This window comes from Sander lucioperca, chromosome 24 (assembly GCF_008315115.2).
Source record: "Sander lucioperca isolate FBNREF2018 chromosome 24, SLUC_FBN_1.2, whole genome shotgun sequence".
NCBI classification, from domain to species: Eukaryota; Metazoa; Chordata; class Actinopteri; order Perciformes; family Percidae; genus Sander; species Sander lucioperca.
This window is the reverse complement of record NC_050196.1, coordinates 3,563,111-3,584,469: the sequence shown is the minus strand read 5'-3', so window position 1 is coordinate 3,584,469 and position 21,359 is coordinate 3,563,111. Positions and strand designations below refer to the sequence as shown.

Sequence of the window (21,359 nt, the reverse complement as noted above, 5' to 3'; positions counted from 1 at the left end):
ATAACTAATAATAACTAATCCAATGGGGAGGGCACCACCCTCCCCATTGGAAATCAATGGAACGGCTGGCGCAAAACGGTTTTGCCGCCTATCATGTGTAGGCGGCTTTATGACAATTTACACTGAAATGACAGATGATAGCAACAGAGAGAACAGAACCCTTTTAACGTCATTTTTTAAAACGTTATTCTACTGTGCTAATTGTGCATTTTAACATCATGGTAGGGGAAACACTGAATTATGTAACTAGAAAGACACCAACAATTCTGAGAAAACTTACTTTAATGCTGAGCCACAGGGCCATTACTACAAAGGTAGTCTATATCCTTTGCGTTCCACTTCTGGGATTGCTCCGGTGCTGCAGGAAATTCCACCGGATGCATGTATTTTCCGTTTGTGTTGGAAGTTTTTAAGGACTATTGTTGACTGCTCCTCAGATCTCTGCATGGTAAATCGAGACAGCTAGCTAGAGATCTGTCCAATCTGAGTTTTCTCTTGCACAAGTATTTTGCAGCGGCTCTGTGCGGAGTTTAGCACCGCCCATGACAATTCTGATTGGTTTAAAGAAATGCCATTAAACCAGAGTATGTTTTCCCCCCATCCCTGAATGCTATGTGAAGTAGCTAGATCCTCCTTCAGCACGCTTTGGAGGAGGGTCTGGCAAAGTGAGACTACGACAAAGGTGAGGTGGTATTACAAATGGAACGGTTTTGGAAAGTGGAAAAATATCCATCAGTGGAAAAGCAGACATTTCCAATATGCAGTATCAATAAGATTCATGGGATTTTGACTAAAGGCGGACAAGCACGATTTTCTAAAAATGGCTCCGAATTTTTTTCTGAATGATTTAGGCAGCTAGATTCTGGATTCTTTGGTTTATCTTCACGATGCTGTGATTTTCCAGGAGCAGAACTCCCTAGCTCACAAAAGATGATTTTATACAGTATTGTCAAGTTCAAATAATACAAATAATGATCTCGACACACTGAAAATTGTTACTATAAAGCCATATAATCACACATGAATGTAATTGGGCTCTTAGGATCAGTATTGCCAAGACTTATAGGTAGGTTACCGTATGTACAATATGCAGAATTATATTTTAGGGGTGCTTCAGCACTAAAAGTACTAAAATCGCTCATGCTCTCAGTCAGACGGCCCTTTCCGACGGGCAACTGAAGCCCTTATATTCATCTATGCTCTCTTCAAAGCCACCATGCTTCTTTGATGAATACAGTAATTTTACCTAGCAGAACACAGGAGTTGGTGGTCTACCGCTGCCTTGATCGCTTAGTTTGTTTGTATTATTGTGTGACTAACTAGGGTTAGTTTGAATTCACACAATAACACAAACTAACCGATCAAGGCAGCATGTAGGTGTCTGAGGTGTGAACTTGCCTACCTGTGCGCATGTGATATCTCAAGTGTTAACAATGTCCCCGATGAAATCAAACAGCTTACCCTCAGTAGTTGTTTATATCTTTACATGCACAATCACTGACACTGACAAATCCAGTTTTTTGCAGAATATGGGGCAATTTAATTTCCTTTCTTTAAAATGTCAGTACTAAAGAAACATTGCATGGCACACTACATATTTGCAAAGGATTTACAATAGCAGCTGCAAAAAAGCATTGTACATGAGAGGTAAATTGTTTATTAATACATATACTTGGCAGTGACATTGGAAGATTATTAAACAGTGGACCCCTGGGCACAGATGTGTGAAAACATGACAAGATTTGTTTATTCAGGGCATGCCAACAGGGTACTAAGCCCTTCCCAAGGGTCTGATTATCTAGACTTTACATACTTTGGGAATATGGTGTAATTAAATAGCTTGCTGCCAATGCTGTAATAAAACAAACAGGTGTGCACCGGGAGGCTAGACTACAAAATGATAAGATGATGATGGTGATGTATTTTTATATATCTATATACGTGACACTGTTTCTTTGAATGTGTTTTATTCTTTCAGATGTCTCTGCTGATGTATTTCTTAAGCTTTTTGGAGAACATTTCTTTCTCTTCTGTAAGCAAGCGGGCTATGACACCATGCTGAGGACACTGGGGGGAAATCTCATTGAATTCATTGGAAATCTGGATTCTCTCCACAGTTACCTTGCTCTGTCCTATCAGGTGTGCTTATGTGTGTTATTATTCTGCTGTGTATCCTACTTGCCAACGACTCCTCATACCTAAAAGAAAACCAGACTTTGGCAAATACTGTTATATATTTTAACCATATTCTTCCTGTGAGTGCTCAGTGCGCCATGAGGAAAATATCATTTCACCTGTGCTGAGCTGTGCTTCGTGCAGCACATCTGCTCAAAAAAAACAGAGCCAGATATTTTCCTCAGGAGTTGGTAGAGACCAAAAACAGAGCTTAAAGAGAGTAAATATTGGATGTTATCAGATGGACACACTCTGTTGGTCCAAAATGAATGATAATGTTGCTTTGTGACTATGTGCATAGGACCTTAGCTGCTCTAGAGAGGACAGCCCCTCTGAGTATGTAACTTTCCCCTTTCCAAACTCACACTTTGGTAAATTCACCGCCGGCTTTGGCTCCATCAGCCACTTCGCCACCTGATCTTCTCCAGATGATGTGTGTCTGAGTCCATTAACCACTGAAATGTGGCGGGTGCGTTCTTCATTCCAAAAGAAAGGACTGATATGGATGTTGCTTTATGGGAGCTGTATTTCCTGCATTGCGGTGGCAGGATGTCCTGATGGTTGTCTGGAAGTTACTTGCCAAGACTAGCGGGGTGGAAAACTGCTTCACTCAGGCAACAGAGGACGCCAGGCTCGGTTTTCTCCACTCCTTTCGTCATTTGGCCTCCTTTTTCCAACCACTTTACTAGCCCTACCAATATCAGCCACCTCATAACCATCAGCTAGCTCGGTTGCAACCCTAAACTGCTGCAATAAAATTATATATATATTTTTTGGTATGACTGAGAAAAAAAGCGGTATTTATCAGATGAACGGCGCCCACCCTCCCTGGGTGCAGATCGTACTTGTTAATACTGAAAGACAAGGAGATTACAGCACTGTGTATTGTACATGATATGATACATACTAGTACCTCCCAGCTCCTTCACTTTCTCACCATTCCTCTCAAAACGTATACTGTAGAGTTGCTTCACTGCAAGTTGATTTCTCTTTAGCACTGTAACAATTGTGGAGAGGCTAACGGTGTTGACATTTTGAAAAATGCTGTCCTCTTGTATGACTGCACTTTGAATATCTAATAGTCTAACAGCATTGTTTGCTACAACCATATTACAAATTTCAACTTTTTGTTACATGTAAGCAGTAACAACTGATCTTCTGCCACCACCATGGGGCAGATGCTCAATCCTAGAAAGAAAATAAAGCAACGTAAAGTCAATGTATTCTACATACATTCAGAGACATGCATTGGCTGAGGGGGCTTTCACACCTACCTCATTTGGTCCGGACCTTCTGACTTTTCAGTTTGATCCAAACCAAAATTACAGGTGTGAACCCTCCCCCGATTCACAGTCAGGACCAAATGGACGAAATTTGGTCTGACCAAAAGAGGTAGACATGGTCCGGTTCGCTTAGGGACTGTTCGTTATTTAATTAAGGGGCCACCGGAGGAGTTTTGTGGTCTCCAACCTAAAAAGACGTGACCCTCCCCTCGTCAGTAATAATTTTCCTATGACCCTCCAAAACGATTTGAAAAAAAGGAATGACCCTCCCCTCGCGTGTAAGTTTGCACTTAGCAAAGAAGTATAGATACCATTTGATTTTTACAGCCATGATGTACAGAAGTTAACCTCTGCATTCTCATCTTACACATCACACTCATCTGTTATGGTGTGATGGCCATTTCAGTAGAGTTACTTACTATCATTGTTGCGGAAACACAATAAGCATGGAAACTAAATGCACACTTCATGCATTACTGCATTACTTCAGATACTAAGTTACTCCTCTAGTAAACTAGTATTCATATGAAATAAAGCATAAAACATTGAGACCATTCAGCAAAGGATGCTGGGATATAACCAATTCAACACTGGTTGCTATGGACTTGTCACTATCGTCATTGTATGTTTTAGCACATAGATAAAGCTGCCGAAGCTGAACATTATATTCCAAAACACATATGTTTATTTTTAAAGTTTTTAAGTTACACTGTAACAATTTAACAATTCGCCCTTATGAAATCCAATCACGGCACGGCTGTTTTGGAACGCAATAGACAGATGCTTAAATTCAACTAAAATGTAACAGTGAACAATCAGTGTTGGACCTACAGTCTGTTGAGATGCCTCTCCAAACGCAGGAACCAAGCGCAGTCACACCATAAAACGTTAAGACGCGTTGAGAAAAAAGATCCGCATTTTGCCGTAATCTAATGACATGAAAAAAAAGTAATCCACAGTGATCAGTAGATCCACAAAAAGGTAAATGATACGGTGTATCCAGCAAGGCCGATACGAGCGTCACATACGAGGCCTCTCCACTTCGCCGTTTAAACAAAGTGGAATAAACGTATACAAGTCCAAATCTACACAAAACCCGCAATCAATTAGTAAGCTGACATCACATTTATATACATGGCATTTAGGAAACCTTTATTGCAAGGTTGGCACGGCAAGATGTCCAGACTAGTGCAACAGTAACTTTCGTTTTTTGTGTCCTGCTGCTCCCATCGTCAGCCAGGTAATCATTTTTTTTACTAAAACAGTATATGAAATTAGATGTATTACCTATCACCATTTAGTTGTTTTGTGTTATTTAAGATATTTATAAAATATCTGGTCATGCCAGATGTAATTATTCCACTAATTTTTTAAACAATGCAATTACCCGTTTCAGCCACCAGGGGCAGTGCTCCTCCTGCCCCCCCAGCAAACTCCGCGTATGCGGTCAGACCATCTGCTAGGGGGTGGAGACTGAGAGTTACATGGATAAATATGCACCAAACAAGCCACTTTGAAATTTTGCTCTTTTCATGAATAAAAAATGTTGGATGACCCTCCCCTCAGCAAAAAATAAAAAGACATGACCCTCCCCTATTTTCCTCCGGTGGTCCATTCCATAAATACCGAACGGTCCCTTATAGTGTGAAAGCATTTTTTGGATGGTTCGGACTTTTGGACCAAATACAGATAGCTCTGGCAGGCTATTATCGTGTTATAATACCGGGGAAGCTCCTTTAAGGAATAGCTCAGTGCTTAGTGTGTAGGCTACATTAGAGAGTGTGTGACGTTGAATGCGCTCAGAGCAGACAACTGTCGGCTATCTAAGCAGAGAATACATCAGCAGTTTACTTGTTAAGTGGTAGTAAATGTACAGTGTAGGTTTCCGTTTGTCTCTGAATAAATGCTGCCGAAAGAAAGTTCCCATGTCTTGCTTCTCAACTTCGCAACAAAACAAAAAGAGCTGCGGCAGTAGGGGGGAGCAGCAGTCAGTTAAAAAACCTCTGACATAGAGAAAGGATACTGGAGGAGGGGGAAGCCCGTCTACATACCAATCAAATTTAAGTATCTGGAGACGCAGCTCACGTATGTGATTGTGGCAGGACGTAGTTTTGTCACGTATAGATCTTTAGTGCGCTTGCATAACTGAAGTGTGAAACCAAAACTTACCGGATCAAATGCAAAAACATGAACCTTGGTCCGGACTTTCAGTTGTGAAAGCCCACTAAGTTTACTGGAATACCAGTGTGAAGAACTATTGCAGTGCAATATTTGATTACATACCTGTTTTCTCTCCTGAATGTCTGGACTACTGACGACACCGTGGACCGGCCCAGATTAGGCTGCTCTCTCTGACCAGCCTCTGTCATACTTAGGCCATGGTTGATTACTTGTCTGTAATTGTTGCCGTATCTCATTTGATGGTTCTCTGTGCCTTTGCCTTTCTCTGGCTCTTCCTTGTCCTCTGTGCCCCCCTCTTCCTCTATCCCTCACCATACCACCCCGCACTCTAATTTCCCCATCCTCTTGCACGGACAGGCTCTTGCTCCTGTCTGTCTCCTGCATGCATAAATGTGTTTGAGAACTGATTGGTTTTGAGTTTCACCACCTGCCAGCTAAATTGGACAGCATTTGCGTTTGGTTGCTCTCAATTGTGAGGAAATTGAATTGTTCCCCATCTAGTTTATCCATTTGACAACTTTTACAACAATACAAATAACTATTATGTAACTCATATATGTGTGACAGGTTGTGATTGTTGGTTGCTCTATTTAGCATGTAGGGATTTACACAATGAACGTGTACAATTGCATTTGAAAGTAATATCATTCAATAGCAAATTAACGTAAGCTATTTTGATCTGCAAGGCTTACTCGGTGCATTTTGTGTCAAAGCAATTATAAATATACTATAGTTATATGAAAAACTGTTCATATAAATAGTCATATAGTTTGACAAAGTTGAATACTCATTCGACGATTGTGCCAAAGCCATTGAAAAAAATTGGAATATGGAGTACCTTTATTGTAATCTTGTGTTGATTTTTACCTAGCCAAAACAGCTGCACAGTACATAACATAGGCTACAGTGAGTTTACATTCAAATTATTAAAGCAATTTACATATTGATAGCTGGGTAGCTCTAGTTTAAGAAAAGAATCAAACATTCAAGTAAAGCAAAAGCCAAACCCCCACAAAAGGTCACAGATATCTGGCTAGTCAGGTAAAACAATATAAAAATAATCCCTGTCTATCTTCCTGGTGGTATCCACCCCTTTACCTAGTGATACTATACATTCAACGAGAGTTATGTCATGTTACAAATACATTAAACGAAACAATGAATTACAGGCTGACGACTAAGGCCGTAACAATATGTATCCTTCGATGGTTTCCTACAATATCATGTGTAGTATCTTACAGTATTTTGTATGATATTTGCAGAGATAAGTGTCAGTGTGGATCCGCTCTAAAAGGAAGCTGAGACATCTTCTCTTTATCTGCAGCATGAACAAAGTAGTTCAGGATCGGTTTCTGATAAAGACAAGGAAGATGCAGGCCCCGGCATCCATCCATCCATGCATGCAGTCCACCTTTTACCTCTATATATGTACTGTGTGGGGACACCACTGCTATCTGTCATATTCAAAAACAGGGATTTTATGAACTGTACAATGTAGAGACAAGTAGTATTTTTCAGTTTGTTTATTTATTTATTTATTCATTTATTTTTACTGAATCTTAACCATACAACCTGTTTTTAAGGAAATGAATGCACCATCTTTCCGAGTGGAGATGACCGAGGATGGGAAGATGCTACTTCACTACTATTCTGACAGGAAGGGCCTGTACCATATTGTACCAGGTAAAATCAACCACACTTTCTCAATCCACATTGATGATTCTGATCTTATGTTGTTAATTGTAAAAAATAAAAAAAAATAAAAAAAAATAAATGCTTTGTTTTTGGCTTTAACAGTTGATATAATGTGATCACAGACAATACTAAATATACATAAAAAAACTTTTTCACAACACCATTAATAAATGGGAAGAAAAGTGATCAATTACTAATTAGTTACTGAAAAAGTAATCACATTACTTTACTTATTACACACAAACAGGTGTGGGGCAAGCGGGTTGGCATGGGCCGAAACTCATCTTGTTCCTCTCTCAACTGGCCAAGATCGTTGTAATATGTCTCACATTGTTTACTGTTTTCAGTGATCTGTCTCCGTGGTAGCTTGGGACTCTCGTGTTGTATCTCGGCCACCCATAGACAGGGCACTTCATACACACATCAGACTTACATGAAGGGCTTGTCCTTTGACTTTCCTTTTACAATTTGCAATACACTTGGTAGGATAGTTTTGTTTCTCCTGATTTGCAGTTTTCTTTGTTATGGAGGGGAATATCGGATTTATTTTTGACAAAAAAAAGTGTAGCTAATTTCTATGATGTACAGTGCCTTACAATGATCGTACAACAGAGTTAAAAAAGGGTGACGAGACTCGTCAACAACCTGTTTTCATGCAATTATTGGTTTTTAAATCTAAATTCATTCATGTATTTCTATCTCTTTTATTGGCGCGTATACGTTGGGGAAACGTATGACGAGCTGCATATCCCCTGCCCTTTGCCATAATATGCAATGTAACGCATGCGCTATACCTTATGTGCGCGCACTCACATACTGTATATGCATTGACGATGGCGACACCAAGTCCTCCCGGAGTTGTGCCTTTTGTCATTAATTTTGCTTTCAATAACTTCGTAAACAGTGGCAGTAAGCGAACAGTTACACCATAAAGACATGCATACTAGGACTACAGTTGAAAATTAGCCGACTGGCTAATACTGCAGCATTTACAGAAATGTTGATTAATGTGCATTGTCCTAATCAAATAAACTTACAAACAAACATGCAAGGTGTGTGGCACCAAGATAAATGATGCCAGATCAACAATGTCGAACTTCATCAGGCATCTCAAAATGCACCCGGATAGGTCAGTCACTTGCTAATGTCAAAGAGACGTTACTTTAAGAGACGTAAAATTAATGGGCAGGAGATAAAAAGAGTGTATTCCACTAAATTCCTGGGGGTCCTCATTGACGACTCACTCACCTTTAAATGTCATATTGACTATCTTGTAAACAAACTGTCCAAGTATGTTGGCTTGTTCTATAAGATCAGACATTTTCTTCCTCTGTCTGCCCTTCGCACGTTGTATAAAACTCTCTTTGAACCACACCTTAACTATTGTAATGTGATATGGTGCAACACTTTCACCAGCCATCTTAAAAAACTTGTATCCTTGCAAAAGAAAGTCATACGGTCTCTGTCCTGGTCAGAGATAAATTCTTCCACCCAACCTCTATTCCATCGTTTTGAGTTACTAAGACTGACTGAGCTAAATGAATATCATAATGCCTGCCTTATGTTCCAAATTGTCAACAGGCTAAACTCTAGATTGAGTAGTCTTGTTCCCATCTCCAGCCCCCAGCATACATACCAAACGAGAACCAAACCACACATGTGGCATGTGCGCACTAGTATGAGTGTTGTCTGTAGGGGGCCGCAGATTTGGAACGGGATTGATGAAGGTCTCAAGGTGCAGCCCTCTATCTCCAACTTCAAAAGACAACTAAAAAAACATTTCTTATTAACCTATATCTACATATAAAACTGTTTTTTCATGGACTACTGGGATCTATGTGTATGATTGTGTGTATGTAATGTTATGTAATGTTATGTATGTACTTGTGCGCCTTTTGCGTGCATCTACTTATTTTCATCTGTGGTAATTGTGTATTCTATAGCCTGTACCACTACCCTTTCATGAAACATGGGCCCCCACCTATAAGCTTTTCTAGCTTCTTTGGGGGACCCATTCACTCTACCCAATTGATCATGTACCCCAACTGTATTATTGTAATATTTGAAGTGGTATTGTGAATAAATGAATAACTAATTAACTTACATTTAGCATATATCGTCACAGGTAACAAGCTAACCATCGCAAATTGTTGTGCTAATGCTGGGAACAGGCAAATTGTATCTTTATAGTTGTATCCATATGATGTGAAAGACGTAGGTTAATATTTCACTAGGTTGTTGTTAAATAGCAATACGGAAAGTATCAGTTCTCACATGTTTGCACCATGGTTGGTGTATTAACTTTCAATACAGATGTTTCCCTCAAACTTTGAACACTGAAAAATGTAATGCATGATGAGGTTGGGCTTTACAGCCAGTTAGTAACACAGACAAACATGTATTCTTTGGTGCAGATACCAAAATGTTGAAAAATACAGTTAGGAGTTTTTAATTTGTGTTTCTTGAGATGGCATTGCAGTAGACCCCATAAAGTTATCCTACAACAGATTTTTATACTGTAATGTATGGATGGAAGCTACAGGACATGCTTTGAATTCATAAGATTTAACAATACAGTGTTAGGGACAGATCAGATGGCCAAAGACTTGAGACTTGACTTGGACTCGTGGCAAAAGACTTGAGACTTGACTTGAACTTGCCCCTCAAAGACTCAAGACTTGACTTGGACTCGAGCTCAAAGACTTGAGACTCGACTTAGACTTCCAAAAAATGACTTGTGAACATCTATGCCAGACTGTGACACAAAATTGGCATTCAAACTTGTCCGAGATGCCTTGGCAAGAAATCTGAAATAGTTGAATGAAACTGGCAATCAGATATACACTGAGTTCACGCATTTAACCAGCAGCGATTGCTGAGAGCCACGAGCCTGTTTGACAAAAGTGATTTGCTCTATTTACACACAAATTACAAATGGTGGCAATCTCACATTTCAAAAATGAGTTTCACTCACAAGCTGCAGATACATTTGCAAGTCCTGCAGGGCTGTCTTGCGTGTGTATGGAGTTTGTTTTGTTACTGTAGTGAAGCGTGTTGGATTTGGTAAAACTGGAACCAGACTACTTGCTATTTGTCCATCTTTGAAAAGCAAATTTCCAGCGAAAACCATAAAAGCTCCTATCTAGTTAAGGCCCCTATCTAGATAAGTTTGCCTTTTCTGACTGATTACCTGGTTTTGACCCTTGCTTGCCTTTATGCCTGTAACCTGTATGTCTTTGAGTTTTGTTTCTGGTTTCAAGCTTGCTGTTTCTCTGTGCCAGTTCTAGCAGAATTAGAGGGTGTAGCTATCCTTGTAGCTATCCTTTAACCTATCATTATCACATTGTGCTTTACTTTGCAATATGCAACTATTAAATCATTTACTATACACTGATCTCTCACTAACTCCCATTCACTATGCGTAACCCCTTTTCTTTTGTTTTTCCCCATTTTTCCTTCCTGCTGCAGGTATCATGGAGGCGGTTGCCAGAGATTTTTTTGATAGCAAAGTGACCATGGTGGTGCTTAATCAATCAGAGGAAGATGAGCGCACAGGGAAGAAGGAGCATGTTGTGTTTCTGGTAAAACAGTCCAAACAAGCAAACAAGACTAGAGACCAGGACCATTCCAGTCATAAAAGGGTGGGTGTCTGTGGGTGCATGCGCATGGTCTGTTTCTAGTATATATTATGTGTGTTTCTGATTCTTGGCCAACCTGTGCTCTGTGTGATTTTCCCAGGAGACATTATTAAGAAAAATGAGGGAGCAGTGTGTGTCACTGGCTGGGAAAAAGCATGGCTGGGACCTGATCAGAGCTGTGGTTGTCTCAGAAAAAGGTCAACTATATTCATACTTAAAATGTATCATTTTTAAAACCTGTGCACACGGATCTTATCTGGAAACCTGTTTTAGAGACGCTGCCCAGAAGTACAGTACTTGCGGACAGATAAACATTTCTTCATCAAGTAAAGAAAAACTCCCTGCTTCCAGTTTTTATGCTATAATAGGCTAGACACGTCCTGATTTTAGCTCCGTATTTAATACAGACATTAGATTGATATTCATATTCTCATTTATTGCTTGGGAAAATAGCAAATTAGTGTTTCCCAAATGCTGAACTAATAATTTAATTGATTAATAATAAAGAGAAGTTTCAAAAACTAGGTCGTGCTTACGCTGCATTGTTTCCTGTGAAGTGAACAGCCGGATCCTGACGATATTTTGTTAGTTAATTATATTTTAACCGTAGCTTCCCTAACAATTATGGAATGGGTGTGTTTGATTTACTTCCCAGGCAGCCTCCATTGCACCTTCAGTCCATCTTACCCGAACAAGCTGTGGGTGGAAGAGAAAACGTTCTGCAATGCTTTTCCCTTCCATATTGTCTTTGATGAGGATGTAAGGCTCCATGTGTCTGTGTGCTTTAGTAGCTCCATCAGAGTTTTGTAGTATGTATATCGAATTCATTGGCACACTGAAAATATCTTTGGTTTGGCTCACACTCCTACCTTGCTTTTGTCACCAATCTGTTTTTCTCTGTTTCTGGTCTCTGTTCTGGGTTCTGGTTCTATCAGCTGAAGGTAAGACATACAGGGGTGAACATACAAAAGTTTCTTCCAGGTCTCCAGGCCAGAGATGCTATGTTGGACCAATGGTTCACCATTATACATCCACAGGTAAAACATAGACATAGAGTCAAGAGTTCAGAAATTGTAAGATTGTGTGAAATGCAGCAGTGAAGTAGTTAATTAAAATACATCAGCAGAGAAGAACACAGTATAGTACAGTAAAAAGTGGAATGAACAGAAGGGTGCAGTAGAAAGGAATGCTGGGGTGATCCTGGGGTTGCCCAGGGCCCTGAGTAACCATGATCTGAGCACCTGTGAGTCTTAAACCACAAATGTAGTTGTCTAAACTATGGGGTTCAATGTCCTTAGTATATTAAGAATACATGTAGAGAGAGCTATATGAAGAATCAAGCAATACCATATATTTGATGGATTTTTTCAACTCACTCTCCTTGGGACAGTTAACCAGTTATGGTGTGTGTCTATCCATTCCCAGCAGACTCATTTTCTAGGGCCATTTTTTAAAGACATGACATTTGGCATGTCAGAGCCAGGGTTAAAGAAAGCCAAATAAACATGTTGGACCATGTCAGATTCAAACCCATATTTGTTTTGTTTGTTTCTCCTGTTATATCTAATGTATTTTTTCTTTGTGGGTGTTCATGTAATCAATTGAAAGAAATTATACCTTTAATAATACATTACATGGATATGCAAGTAAATACTACAGTATGAATTATTTAATAAAATGAGGATCAAATAAAAACTGTTAGTTCTCTTTGTGATAGTTGGGACTCCATGAATGCCAGCCTTCTCCCTAAAAATAAAATAATTCATCAATCATAATTTTGGTCCTCAGGACTTAGAGTATCTATGGTTTATATATACATGTGCCATGCCATTTGATTGCATTGAACTATTTGGTTGGATAGTTTACAGCCTCTTTCTCTGTTCTCCAGGTGACCTTTACTATAGAGAGCATCAGGAAATTCATCAACAGTCAATTTGTCTTGAAGAGCTACAAAGACAATCACACCACGCTCAAGCTAAGAGGTAGGTTCTAATAAACAATACCACAATACATTTGTATAAACTAGGGCTGTCAGCGTTAACGCGTTAATCGCGATGCGATTAAGGGCTGACGCAATGCGATTAATATTTTTTAATCGCATTAATCGCATGCCAGCATTTATTAATTTATTTTACACTTCACTCGTCTTTGCGTCGTGCCTAACAGGCTACTATTTTGACCCTTTGCAGCACCGTTACTTATCATCAAGCTGCCACTTCCTCGTATCACATCCTGCTGCTGCAGGCTGCAGGCATGATGGAGAAAGACAGCAGCAATGAAATCCTGATTGGCGCTTTTTATTTTCCAAAACTGCCGGACGGCTCGTAGACAAGTCGAAAGCCATATGCACATTGTGTAAAGCCGAATTAAAATATCACGAAGCACGTCAAGATTGAGCTACCACCTACGGAGCTAAGCATAGTAGTACAGTTAATGTGATGCTAGCATGCTACCCACTCAGGCAAAGCACTGTTTTGGAGAGTGCTATTTGCCGACCTGTGGATGAAACCAAATCCCAAAAAATTACTACAGCTCTTGCGAAACGGGTGGCAACTAACTGCAGACCTGTCAGCATCATAGAGGACTCGGGTCTTAAAGACGTACTACGGTTGGCATGTTCTGACCCGTCTCATTGCCGTCGAGGGGGACAGTAGTTTTCACGGATACACAGCCTGTACGACACGGAGAAAGCAGCCCAACTGGAACAGCTGCAAAGGCTGTCTCATTAACCGGTGATCACTGGACGTCAGTGAGTAATCAACATTATTTAGGAGTTACTAACACTATATTGACTCTAGTAAGGATAGGGATTTTTTGTTTTTTAGTTAGGTACTTGGAGGAATTGTGCAATAATGACAGATTCACACTCCTTTTGTTTTCAGTAAATAAATAATTACAAATCTTAAAATCAAGTTCATAAAGTAACTTTCTTTGCATTCATTTGATTCCCAATCAAGATACACTGGTTAAAATTGCTTTTGATTGTTAATATGTACTTAAAAACTGTTCTGAAATGCAAAATAATAGAATTTTTATCATGTGATAAAATATGCGATTAATCGCGATTAACTATAGAAATTCAGCGATTAATCACGATTAAAAAATGTATTGTTTGACAGCCCTAGTTTCTATTATAGAAACAAAGGCTGTTTCTCTTTTAGTGCGAGAAAAACACTTATACAAGCAACATTTCTGTCAATGCTGGTAATGTTATACATGCATGCAAATCAATCTATACCATGCAGCACTAAGATTTGTAACTAATTCTAGTTTTCGTACTCATCACTGTAGCTTGTATGAGAGTGTTGGTTAGCCTTCTTTGCACATTCGTAGGTTGGAGCATTGGTATATATATATATTTTTTAAGGCCATACTGTGTAAACTGCCTCCAAATGTTCTCTCCTGACTCCTAAAGTCACTACCAGGAAATGTAATCTTCGATCATATGGGCAAATCATGTATGACATTCCCTGAACGCGAACTGTCTTCAGTGAAAGTGCCTTTAAAGTTTTTGCACCCTCATCCTGGTATAAATTGCAGAATCATCTTAAATTAGACTACCTACCAACAATGACACAGTTTAAAATTAGGATAAAGGACTATTGAGTATTAAATGCACATGTGCTGTTACTGGGCGCTGCTGGTGATTATGTTGAGATGATGTTAAATTACCAACTGTCTTTTCCTGTTTTATGTTGTCTGTTTTTTTACTGTATATTTTAAATATGGAACTATTATACTGTTGTCTTGGCCATGAAAGAAGAGATTCTGAATCTCAATGTGATTATTTCCTTAAAATAAAGGTTAATAAAAATAAAATAAATAAAAAGTAGCAGGGCACTGCAGGGCATAGCAAGACATAGTGGTCATTTGACCACTGTGGGGCCAGAACAAGGACGGTGCGGAGATGAGCGACCACAAGGTCTTTGGAGTGACTGTGTGACCACTTGTCACCCAGGGTCACACCCAGGTTCCTTTCTGTCAGAGTCTGCATCACCACTATATTGTCATGATGGGCACCCCTTCCTCTAAAGAAACATAATCTCAGTCTTGTCCAGGTTGACCTTCAAGTGGTACCTTAACATGCACTTTGAGATGTCTACAGGCAAGCAGTGATGTGCCTCCGCCTTAGAGTTGGAGTTCTACACACACACTTAATTGCGGGGAGAGCAGAACTTTATTTATTTAGGCAACCTTATCAGCAAGGACAGTGGGACACAAACAGACATCAATGCAAGAGGAATGCCCAGGGTGAGTTTTGACATCTGGAAGGCAGAGCAATACATTCCATAATAGTAACATCACATCCATCCTAATTTATGGTTCTGAATGTTTCCAGGAAACCAAAGCTGATATAAAAAGGATTGTGGCATTCCACATTGGATGCTTAAAAGGGCTACGTGACATCATCTGGTCTAATAAGACCACAACCTTGGAATTACACAAACAAATTAAAGTAACCAAGCAAGAACGTGATCAGTAAAATTAGAGGAGACTGCAATAGTGGGCCACATGCTTCGAATGGAGGCAGATTGCCTTCTAAAGGTTGTGCTGACACGGACTCCTCCAGGTAAAAGCATACGCAGAAGAACAAGAATGACCTTGTCCAGGACTGTGATGGACAATATCCAACTTGAACCAAACTTAATAGAGGCTCATCATTGCACAATAGAGGTAGCTCATTGTCCCACAGGGGACTACGATGAATAAGTAAATAAGAGCAAAGGAAATTGAGCAGGGATGTCAGTACCACAATGAAATGATATCTGAGCTGCATTCTCTCCATAGGTTAACCTGTTTTGCATTTATCTGTAGGTCAGATGTTGTGGATGGAGTCTCTTGGCTGTATGTTATACATGTGTTCTCCGAAGCTACGAAGCCTCCAGGAACTTCAAGATGTCGGCCTCCACCTGGCTGACCTGGCCCAGCACGATGTCACCAGAGACCTGGTTCTTCTCAACCAGCAACGTCTAGCTGAGATGGAGCTCACCAACCAGCTGGAGAGGAAAAAAGTAGGAAAGCAGCTTTTAGTTTGTGCAGTCTTTTGTGACATTCACATTCATAGGGATGTATGTTTGTATTCATAGGGCATATATGTAGGTAGTCTGGCTTCCATGATCATACCTCAACCAGGTGGAAATGCTATATGCATTGCTTGGTAAAAGTGCATACATATAGTTGGTTGGTTGGTTGGTTTGTCTTTGGTTCAGATTGTCATTTTGTACACATATTGATATCCTGACTTTGACCTTTACTTTATGGCTACCATGAGGTTGACATTATTGGGTTTTAGTGAAATGCCAGAATATTAGTCTTTGTGAGCATGTCAGCATGCTGATGTTAGTACTGCTGTGTCTAAGTTCAGCCACTTAAAGCCACTGGCATATGGCTGTAGCCTCTCAGAAGTTCCATATTGTAAAAAGTGAGATTTCCATGTCTTTTTTTACTATAAAGCAGGTCAAGGTGCTATAGAAATACTGTGAAAGTATCTAAATCTGTCAATCTTTTGTGCCTCTAAACAAGCCTTTAGGACTGATGTCAGAATTATACTGTATATTGGTAGAAAGAGCTGCTACAGTGGTGTTACAGTCATTCCCCGGATGCAATGATTGCGCAGAGACCCCGAGAGTGCAGATGTGTAAGACTCGGAAATGCTGACCAATCAGAGCAGACTAGGCTTTTTCAGGAGGGGGGCTTAAAGAGACAGGCACTAAAACAGAGTGTATCAGGCAGAGGGTGAATACAGGTATATTCAGACTAGGGGTTGCACAGACTAGTCAACTAGTCGACTTTACTGCTCCACAATGACGTTTTGAGCTTGATGTCTACTTGTCGTTGATCACATGGTTTTGTCACTAACAACATGGACGCCTCAGAGAAAGCAACAGGTGAGAAGGTTGGTTGGTCAGATGAGACCTGTAGCACTGTCACTTGCAAAATTAGTCAAAAACCTAGCTCATTTGGAACTTCGCTTGAAAGCCACGGAACGTTTAGGACGTATTGAGATGTTGGAAAGGACGAGGAGGACACAGGAGCTACGGTGCTAATGCTACAGGTGTTACCGCTGGTAAACCCAATAGTGTGACTAGTTGTGTTGATGCACAAACTGAAAAATGGGTATTTAAGCTCACTGCAAAAGCACTTGCTGATAAATTTGACAGGTTGCAAAATGCTAGAAAGGCAAAAATGTTAATGACATAATCAGCGACTACTGGATCTCGACTTGGCTTTCATCACATTAGTGTCGACTTTAAAAACTCTGAAGTCATGCAACCCCTATTTCAGATACAGTATGATAACTTTTGTTAACATTTCTTTTTATATATAAGTATAAACATAAAAAGTGAGCATGCTATGGACCCTTTAAAACCAATCCACATAGAAAGTGAGTTTTTGAAGAACTCACGGGAACATTTTCTTTTTCTTTTATCAGCTGTTGACATCTCAGTGTCAGAGATGTGCATTTACTCGGTTAGACATTATAGGGAGAAACTGCAAAACTCTAGAGAAATAAATGTTTTTTGTTTGTTTTTGGAACATAGGATTATGACAGATTGAGGTAAGAGCAGAGGGGGAAGATTTCAAATTGTTTGCGTTAAATAACAGCTGTGCGCTTTACTAGCCATCCCAGGGGTTTACTGGGTATTGTAAAGAAGTTGTTTTTTGGAATAATACAGATTTTCACTGTGGCTATTCGGCCTTAAAGTCAAGATGTGTCCTTCAAACAAAATATGACATAAGGAAGCTGGTACCAACCAATTTCAACAAATAATACCATGACCTTCACCTATCAATCAATCTGCAACTTTTAGCAGCACAGAGCTACTGTAAGATCCTCTTTAGCGATTGTAGCTCCGTATCATGCTAATTTCTAAATCCACCCAGTTATTAGCCAGCCAATCAAATGGAAATGATTTGATTTAAATCCTTCTTGTAACTGTACACCACTCAGATATTCCTTTTACTGGGAAATACTTCACAGTACAGAAGCTGAAGAGGCTCTAACTTCCTTTTCACTAGGACTTTGAAGGGATAGTCATAGTTTGTTAGTCATCTTTGATGTTTTGTAGTAAGAGGATAAGATTCAGTGTCATCGAAATCCAACACAAAAGTTAATCCTTGACCCCACCATAACAATTTGAAGTTGGTTAGACAGAGTATCTTGGACTGTGAACAGTTGATATAGTAGCCAGACACCCAACCATAACTGTTTATCAGATTATGGATTGATAGAGGTGGTTCAGGTATAAGTTAAATATAATAAGATGTCATCTGCCTATTGATAAATTTTGTGATGATCGTAATGGGGCAAATGTACAATGTTTTGAATCAGTTGCTGAAATATGAGCCGGATCACGATTTCCCCAAGGTACGAAAAAAGGAGCTATCTATCTATCTATCTATCTATCTATCTATCTATCTATCTATCTATCTATCTATCTATCTATCTAGACAGCTTAGTGCAACAGATTAATTTATGGCCTTTATTTAATCAGGTAGTTTGATTAAAATCAAAGAAAAAAACAACATGTCCAGATAAACAAATAATATGTTCTGTAATTGCTAATGCTGTAATGATTGATAAGGGCTTCTTGTGTGGCAATGAGCTTGCTTGTTTACCATTGTTATGATGGTGAGGTCAGAAAATCAACGATTGTTGCAGGACCTGCTGCTGACAAGACAACTGGTTGAGAGTGTGTAATGACGTGTAATTGATATGACAGCCCTCAAGAGATTTTGAAATAATTGTTAAACTATCTTGATATTTTTTAACTCCCAATAGTGACCAAAGGTCAGGGCAAAAAAATCTAGCAAAATGTCGTTAAGGTGTGGACACACAGAGCCGATTGGACAGTCTGGCGAGGTCAGTGACTCGAGTCTGTTCGGTGTGTTCCATGCCGTCGTCCGTCCTAGGGGCCGTCGTCCTCCATTTTGGCCGATTTGACATGTATAATCGGCGGGACGGGCACTGCCGGCAGTCGGACTCAAATGACCCATCTGATTGGTAGAGTGCTAACCCGGAAACGGAAATATTTTAAACTGACCTTTGTCGATTTGAAATGAAGACAGATTCAGCAACTGCATGGCCTATTTCTCGCTTAAAATGTTTTCAGAAACACGTTTCGGTGAACTATTTTAGTACAATATGAGATCGTATTCTGAACAAGCCGCCATGACAGTCTGTCTTTGAATTTCCGGAGAAGTCAGACCCATATGACGCGTTCGTCCAATCAGCTGTCGGTTTTCATTGTTGGGCGACAATACAGATTAGCGCCGCCAGCTGTTATTGAGACGTATTACGTCTCGTTGCTTTGGTGTGTTCTGAGGCATTTTTTGACCAATTTGGGGAGACTGATCAGTCCAACTGCCTTTTCTGCCGACGTTTGGCCGTGTCCACACCTTCTAGACCTTTTAAACCCCTCCTGCAGCATAGCCCACTTTTCTGTTGTTTCACAGTATGTTCAGTATGTTACAAACAAACCTTGTTTTGCTAATTATTCACTAATGATGTAGTGTTTTTAAGCTATGTTGTAAAGAAACTATAAGTGTCATCTACCACTTCAACTGTTTTCAGTGCTTACACTTATACTGATGGTGGACTTCTGTGTACTTACACATTATCATATATATCATTGAAATTCCTTTCTGGGTTTATACTTCAACTGTCTGTCTATAGGAGGAACTGAGAATTCTGTCACGGCACCTAGAAGCTGAAAAACAGAAGACAGAGACTCTGCTGTATGCCATGCTGCCACGCCACATAGCCGATCAGCTTAAAGACGGGAAGAGCGTAAAGGCAGGTCAGTCTGTCCGTCAAACATGCTGTCTATCTCTACATGTCTGCCTGTTGCCCTGTAAAAGTTTTTTGTCTTTTTCAGGGGAGTTTGAGGTGTGCACTATTTTGTTCAGTGATGTTGTAACCTTCACAAGCATCTGCGCTGCCTGTGAGCCCATCCATATTGTTGACATGCTTAACTCCATGTACTCCAAGTTCGACCGACTCACCAACATACACGGTGTCTACAAGGTATTATCCCACTGTGACATTTGTCATCTCCACAGGAAGTTTAGGATGGATGGTTGAAATAAACATTTCTAGATGAGGTTATGTTAATGTTCAAACAATGAAGCTATTGGGCCCTATTTTAACGATCTGAAACGCAAGTATCAAACGCCAAATGCAAGTAGCTTTGTGGGCGGATCTCGGGTTCTGTTGCTATTATACCAGCGGGATAAATGACTCTTGCGCCTGACGCAAATCTAAAATGGGTTGGTCTGAAGTAGCTACATTACTCATAGGTGTGGTTTGGGCGTAACGTGCAATAAACCAATCAGAGCGTTATCTCACATTCCCTTTAAAAGCAGGCGCGCGGATCCAATCCGCCATGGATCCATCCAATCCATGGCGGATTTGCTAGGCACACGCTCTTAATACATCCATGGGCGCACGCCAGGAGCGGTTTACAGCCGAGGAGACCGACGTTTGCTATTGATTTTTCTTTTTGTCAAAATGTAAATAAAGAAATATCACAAAAACATACTTTCCGATGTTTTGGGCTCACTCTCACTGAATCACGAGGTTATGAATGTATGGTGATATTTTTGTAATGTAGTCTAACGTTAGACCGAGATTACCTCACTATAGACAATGCAGCTCTTCTGTCTCTCCTCTCTCGTGCTGCTGCTGGGGCATTTGGGTTAAGTGGCATCGGCGCATGCAGTTCAACATCACATCTCTTTAAGTCCTCTAATATTTCCTCATTTAAGTCATCAACACATCCATGATTCATGGAAATGTTGTGTAAAACAAGGTCATATTTTTCCTTGTATTTATGTATGGTTTGCAAAAATGGGAAGTGCTGGGTCCGTGAGATGAGAGAAGCAAAGTATATGCGCGGTGTGCACACTCTACATTACAGCCAAGCATGCACCCTTAAAATAGCATCTGAATAACGCGCCACTGACTTTAGACTAGGTTTTTCTTGGTCTGTGGCGGAACTGTTTTCTGAAACTGCAAAATAGCACTAGGGAACGTTTGCGCCGGAACACGCCTCTTCTTTTTGCTGAATCGCCCCTGGGAGCGCAAGTTCATTCCCTAATTTACCGACGTGAGTCTGTTGAGGGAAAAGTCCGCTGTACGTCGGGTGCAAAATAGGAATGATACAGACTTTACAAAGTCAATTGCGCTAGGTGCAAGATAGGGCCCATTGTATTAAAGCAAAAATGCACTGTTGTACTGGATGCGATGACTCTTTCTGTCATTTTTTACCTGTGCGCATTCAGAACATTGTGTGTATAGTTTCTATATGTGCTTTGTATTTGTAAGTCTGTTTGCCCCTCACCCTGCAAAGTACACCTTATGTAATTAGCTACAAATGTGCAATCT

General features: G+C 40.0%; 1 protein-coding gene across 1 annotated transcript in view; it reads left to right on the top strand.

Annotated features, from left to right (window-relative positions):
• gucy1b2 (guanylate cyclase 1, soluble, beta 2) overlaps nt 1-21,359 on the top strand; it is a 31,341-nt gene that overhangs the window by 1,071 nt on the left and 8,911 nt on the right. The window contains exons 3-13 of the mRNA XM_031302403.2: nt 1,979-2,139; nt 7,223-7,322; nt 10,803-10,975; nt 11,073-11,169; nt 11,248-11,298; nt 11,628-11,731; nt 11,908-12,009; nt 12,861-12,954; nt 15,788-15,984; nt 19,650-19,773; nt 19,852-20,000. Coding sequence (XP_031158263.2) covers nt 1,979-2,139; nt 7,223-7,322; nt 10,803-10,975; nt 11,073-11,169; nt 11,248-11,298; nt 11,628-11,731; nt 11,908-12,009; nt 12,861-12,954; nt 15,788-15,984; nt 19,650-19,773; nt 19,852-20,000 — 1,352 coding nt within the window. The remainder of the gene's footprint in view (nt 1-1,978; nt 2,140-7,222; nt 7,323-10,802; nt 10,976-11,072; nt 11,170-11,247; nt 11,299-11,627; nt 11,732-11,907; nt 12,010-12,860; nt 12,955-15,787; nt 15,985-19,649; nt 19,774-19,851; nt 20,001-21,359) is intronic.